This window comes from Phaseolus vulgaris, chromosome 11 (assembly GCF_051622355.1).
Source record: "Phaseolus vulgaris cultivar YP4 chromosome 11, ASM5162235v1, whole genome shotgun sequence".
In the NCBI taxonomy this organism is placed as follows: Eukaryota; Viridiplantae; Streptophyta; class Magnoliopsida; order Fabales; family Fabaceae; genus Phaseolus; species Phaseolus vulgaris.
The window spans coordinates 13,802,856-13,809,291 of NC_143508.1; the positions used below are offsets into that span (position 1 = coordinate 13,802,856).

Here is a 6,436-nt window from a genome sequence, read left to right on the forward strand (position 1 = left end):
CCCTAAACATTCTCTATAACCATGGCCTGTATCTAGAATTCACCCATGTGAACTCCCCAAGCTTCATGAACATAAGTTTGCTTCACATCCTAAACTTCCAAATATCTTATTTGGGAACAAACTAACTATGTTATTTGCAGGAGTTATAAATTCGAGGACGAATTCTTTCCAACCTGGGGGGCATGATACAAACCAAAGCAACCAACAGATGACTAAGGACACATCAAGCACCTCACAAAAAGGCCAGTCATCTCAATATACAAAGTCGGGCCCCACCAAACCTCGAGAAAGCATAAGCAGAAGAAGAAGTTATAAACCAGAATATCAAAAGTTCTTCCTTCTGGTCTTTTCCACAAGAGAAAAGTTATGTAAATAAATTAGGCCCACTTTAGGGGTCCAAATAGCAAAGATAGGCTAGAATAAGGTACCATTAGCTTAATAGGGGGTGTGGATAACATTTTAGGTTGTTCTTAGCCCTTTTGGAAGACATTTTGACCTAGTTTATAGAAGGACAAACCTAAGATGCGGGTTTGACTTAGTCAAACCCTAAGGATGCCCATTTTTTCCCTTTTCCCATCCTACCCCTTTAGCTTGTTCTCCAGCTCCTTCACATATAAATAGAAGGCCTACCTAGTGTATTTTACAAGTTGAAATTAATAGAAGAAGAGTTACTCTGCACAAATATTGTGTGAGCTTGAGTGAGTGCTATCTCCTCTTCCTTGGTCTTATCTTGATGAGAATGAAGCTCTCAAGTGGCAGCCTTCCACTCATCTTGATGGTTACCACCCATCAAGTGGCGTGAACATCACTCTCCTTTTCCATAAGTTTCCTTCTTCCATTCTCCTTCATTTCACCTTCCATTTATGTTCATTGTCTTTGTTTTCTTCCTTGGTTTATGCTCTTGGTTTTGTCATGAATTAATTGAGTTTTGCATCCATTCTCACCATATCTTGCTTTTATCTTTGCCTTTGTGAAATGAACTTTCACATCTACTTAACCACTTGGTTAAGTTAATGTCCAGTGAGGATTTTTCTAAGGTTTTCACTCTTAAATTCCTAAAATCTCAATCCTAAAAGTAAAGTGTCACAAAATGAAAACATCAAAAAATCCACTCACATCAAATTTTGTGAAACAATGAAGAAGGTTTTTCTTAGTTCGAACTTCTTTTGATTTTCTTTTCCTTTGACTACTTAGGTCCTAATCTGAAGGTACACAATTTTGGTTCCTTTATTAAACTGTAATTTTAGATTTTGTTAGATATTGTGTTTTTTGTAACTGCATATAAATGCACATTAGTGCACATGATATTTATTATTTTGTTTCAATTATTGAATTAATATTTCTATGTAAGTGCTCATAAAAGCATTTAAGAGTCAGTTAATGCAAGTATTATAAAAATTGTTAGCAAAGATAATGAATATCTTGCTCTGCTTTATTCATCAACACCAACAATTGGTATAAAAGTTATCTTCTTAAGGGATCTGTGAGGTTAGTAGAGTGTGCAACAGTGCAAGGAAAGTCCAATTTTTCAGCAATGGCAACACCAAAATTTGATATATCAGATGTGGGTCGTTCATATGGAGACCTACTTAGATGCATTGGATCTATGGGAAACTATAGAAGAGAACTATGAAATTCAATTCCTTTCGGAAAACCCTATTGTGGCACAAATAAAATCACAGAAAGAAAAGAAGATGAAGAGATCAAAGGCAAAAACATGCCTTTTTGCAGCTGTATCTCCTATGGTATTCACATGGATAATGTCCTTGAAGTCAACAAAAGCAATCTGGGATTACCTCAAGGCAGAATATGCAGGTGATGAGAGGATTTGTGGAATAAAAGTACTAAATCTAATCAGGGAGTTTGAATTGCAGAGAATGAATGAGCCAGAAATTCGTAAAAGATTACTCTGGCAGACTTCTAAGCATTGCCAACAAAGTAAGGATGCTTGGATTTGTATTAAATGATTCAAGATTTTTTTTTTAAACTGCTTGTAACAGTTCCAGAGAGGTTTGAAGCCACCATAACAATCCTAGAGAACACAAAGGACCTATCAAAGATTTCTCTTGCAGAATTCCTAAATCCTTTACAAGCACGAGAAAAAAGAATAGCCATGAGACAAGATGGAGCAGTAGAAGGAACCTTAATAGCCAAGCATCAAGGTTACAACAAGTACAAAAAGAAGAAGAACTAGAAGAACCAACCATCAAATGAAGATAATTCATTTAGAAATCACCAAAATGAAGGAGAAGGTGTAAAGAAAACAAATCCACCTTGCCAACACCGTGGAAAGGAAGGCCATCCACCATTTAAATGTTGGAGAAAACCTGATGCCAAATGTTCCAAATGAAACCAACTTGGACATGAAGCAGTGATATGCAAAAACAAAAATCAGGTGGAAGAGGCAGATGCTCAAGTTGTTGATCAAGAAGAGGAAGATCAATTGTTCGTAGCCACTTGTTTCTCAAGCAGAGAATCAAGTGAAAGTTGGTTGGTTGACAGTGGTTGCACCAACCACATGACACATGACAAGGAAATCTTCAAGGAATTGAGAACTACTGAGATTAAAAGAGTGAGGATTGGAAATGGTGAACACCTTGCAATAAAAGGAAAAGGCATAGTAGCTATCACAAGTTATAAAGGTACAAAAACCATTACAAATGTTTTTTTGTGTGCTAAAGATTGATCAAAATCTTTAAGTGTTGGTTAATTGTTGGGAAAAGGCTATAAAGTGATGTTTGAAAATAAACATTGCTTAATCAAAGATGTTGATGGCAGAGTTTTGTTTAAAAATGAAATGAAGGGAAAAAGTTTTGCTCTCAATCCAATGAAGGAGGAGCACATGGCATTTAAATCCAAAGAAAGTGTCACTGAAATTTGGCAGAAAAGACTCGGGCATTTTCATCATCGAGGACTACTTCAAATGCAATCAAAGAAGCTGGTAGAAGAACTTTCTAATCTTGATGATATCCTGACCAACTATTGAGCATGAAAATTTAGGAAGCAACACATGCAATCATTCCCTAAACCGGCTTGGAGGGCTTCGAAGAAATTGTAGCTCATTCACACTTTTGTGGTCCTCAAAGAACACCATCATTAAATGGTAACCTTTATTTTATAGCCTTATTTGATGATCTAACAAGAATGTGTTGGATTTTCATTTTGAAAAAAAAAAAACAAAAGTTGCTGGTGTATTTATGAAATTCAAGGCCAGGGTGGAAAATGAAAATGGTTGCACAATTCGGATTTTAAGATCTGATAATGGCAAGGAGTACACTTCAGAAACTTTCAATCGTTTTTTGTGGGGAGGCAGGAATTGAGAATCAATTAACAACCCCATACACTCCACAACAAAATGGAGTTAGTGAAAGGAGAAATAGATTTATAATGAAAATTAAGCAAAGTCAGGATCAAGTATTCATTTGTCAGAAGAAGTATGCAAAAGAAATATTTAAAATGTTTCAGATGGAAGATTGCAAGGCAATGAGCACTCCCATGAATCAAAAGGAGAAGTTGGTCAAAGAAGATGGATCTTCCAAAGTTGATGAAGTTGGATTCATAAGCTTGATAGGATGTCTAATGTATTTTCAGCAACCAGACCTGACATTCTAAATGCAATAAGCATTCTATCCAGATTTATGCATTTCCCAAAGGAGACTCACATGAGGGTTGCATAGAGAGTCATCAGATACATCAAGGGAACTTGGAACTTTGGAGTTAAGTTCTTGAAGCTTAAGGATTTCAAGTTATTTAGTTTCTCTGACATTGATTGGGGAGGTTCAATTGATGACATGAAAAGTACATATGGATATTGTTTTAGCCTTGGATTAGGGATATTTTCATGGAGCTCAAAGAAGCAAGAAATAGTAAAATTTGTTGTTGTTTCGGCTACTGTGAATCAAACTTTCTGGTTAAGGAAGATCCTGATTGATTTAAGACAAAACATTGGAGTTTGCAGTTCAAAAAATCAAGGAGGAGTGTTAGATATTGTGCTTTTTCTAACTGCATATAAATGCACATAAGTGCATGTGATATTTTATTCTTCAATTTCAATTGTTGAATTAATATTTCTAAGTAACTGCTCATAAAAGCACTTAAGAGTCAGTTACTACAAGTATTATAAATGTAATTGTTAGCAAAGATAATGAATATCTTGCTCTGCTTTATTCATCAACACCAACATATTTGTTTAGCCATTTGGGTTATAACTTACTATTTTACTTCGTTACTTACTCTATACTTCATATTCATCTAATAATATCACAATTATTCTCAAATTCGGTTCATAGCAACTTTATTATCTTTTACAGTTAGTTTATGTAGGATGTGACTTTTCAAGTTAGAGTTAGATGAATGGAAGAACTAAATTTTTTATGCTTATTCTATTTAGCTTAAACTTTTGTGCTTTTCTTTTATATTATAATAATAATAATTTTTTTATTAGCAAACAATAAATTAAATTTAAGGGGACACTTCATATCACGATTCACACGATACAACTACGATACAGGAGCGCTATTATTCCATTTATTTAGTATTCAAATTACATCAGTCGAAACTGACATATTATTTTTTACAATTCTATTATAATACTGACAGTTAAAAACGTCACATTATATATATCGTATATAATGACGTTTACATGTGTCGTATTTTGAGCTGAAATCCTTTTTAATGAAATAAATTGCGACAATTTTGACTCACATTAATTACATACAAAAATTGTCACTTTATACAGAGCGTTAAATGGCAGGTGTTACAATAGATTGCATAAGACCGCCATATTAAACTTTGTGACAACTAAATTTATGACGATTTAGCAAACCGTCACACATGTATATTGTGACTATATATGTACTTCTTAATAAGTCTTTAGTCATAACTTGAATCAATTACAACTTGTATTGAATTACCACACCAACATGGTTTCTAATTGTTCTCTAATGGGATTGAAGCCGAGAGAACTATTGAGATCACTCTTCTCCTTCCTTATTCGGTCGGTCGGATTGCGTTTCAACTTCCCTCCTTGCCAGCTCCATACTCATCCTTACTCGTCTCAACTCTCAGTCTTCTCGTAGTCCAGATTCAGATGGTACCTATAAAAGGCACTTAAACTCTCAAGTCAGTAAAGGTATTCAATGCTCGGTTGTCAGAGCATTGTATATGATGACGTACGTGGATCTTGGAATGTGTGCTATTGATATTATTTTAATGGACCTTTCTTATTGGGCCAGATTAGGGAGTTGGACCATGTTTAGGAATACATTACCTAACTCTTAATCGTGAATTAGCTTCACTGACTCTGCTTAAGCGTAACTGAATTTGAGTTGTCGGTCGACCCATTGATGGGGACCTTATCTTCGGTCGACCCAATAATGAGGACCGAAACATGTGGTTAGTTGTACAATCCTCACTGGTACACTAATTTATTAAGTCTTTAGTTAGTGAGGTTTCCCCATTTTAAGCTAGATATGCCATTTTGTATCTAATTAACATTAGAAATTCCATATATGCTTATGTAATCTATTTCTTATCTTCATAATAAGGGATATAAAGGATCTCACATCACCTTTTATTTATTATTTTTGGATAAATTTTTAAAAAAATTTGGATTGAATAACTATAATGCAAAAGAAAAATATTTGAATACCTCAAATGGTAAATGGTAAATGGTAACACTAACAACAAGAAGATACAAATAATATATACAATTTGGGTCAAATAAATATGCATGCTCATATAACCAAGTGCTCTAATTTTAATCCATGATATCACTATTCTCTTTTAATCAATCCAGGACATTTATGTAACCCAAACAACTAGTGCCAATTTCCAATTACAGGTAGCATTTGAAACTACCTATGATAGTTGTCCTTGATCCAGCAAATGCTTCAATCTTTTTCTAGTCACAATCAAATCTGCATACGGAACAAAAGAATCAAAGATGAGATGAGTTGCTATCAAAGCTAACCAATGAAAGTAAACACTTAGTAATATGTAATAATCTGAATGAAAGTTTTGTATTTTTTTCTTCTTAAAGTGATAGGTGTATGTGGAGAGGTTTAAGTGTATAGATATGAACAAAATAGTTGTATCATATTCTTCTAAGATTACAACTTAACATGCACTACAACAAGAAAAAAATTTTTAATGGAGGTTATTTAACGAAGGTTAATATAAGTCCCAGGAATTGATTTAATTAGCGAAGTTTTTTTTAATCTTCGTTAACTTCCAAAGGTTATTCTAAAACCTCAGAAAAATAATGGAAGTTTTTTTAACCTTCATTAAATTTCTAAGGCTTATTTTTAAACCTCGGAAAAATAACAGAGTTTTTTTAACCTTCGTTAAATTCCAAAAAGTTATTTTAAAACCTCAACAAAATAACAAAGGTTTTTTTAACCTTCCTTAAATTCCAAAGTTTATTCTAAAACCCCAG

At 33.8% G+C, this 6,436-nt stretch overlaps 1 protein-coding gene across 1 annotated transcript; it reads left to right on the forward strand.

Annotated features, from left to right (window-relative positions):
• The first annotated feature begins 1,577 nt into the window (after positions 1–1,577).
• Positions 1,578–2,986, forward strand: LOC137834820 (uncharacterized). The gene is made up of 4 exons (XM_068643026.1): positions 1,578–1,938; positions 2,001–2,162; positions 2,373–2,642; positions 2,724–2,986. The coding sequence occupies exons 1-4, from the start codon at positions 1,578–1,580 to the stop codon at positions 2,984–2,986; spliced, it is 1,056 nt and encodes a 351-aa protein (XP_068499127.1).
• Positions 2,987–6,436: the final 3,450 nt, after the last annotated feature.

Coding starts and splice junctions, on each gene's coding strand:
- LOC137834820 (XM_068643026.1), top strand. CDS start 1,578: ATGGAGACCTACTTAGATGCATTGGATCTATGGGAAACTATAGAAGAG. Junction 1,939..2,000: donor TTCTAAGCATTGCCAACAAA/GTAAGGATGCTT, acceptor TGCTTGTAACAG/TTCCAGAGAGGTTTGAAGCC. Junction 2,163..2,372: donor CTTAATAGCCAAGCATCAAG/GTTACAACAAGT, acceptor GACATGAAGCAG/TGATATGCAAAAACAAAAAT.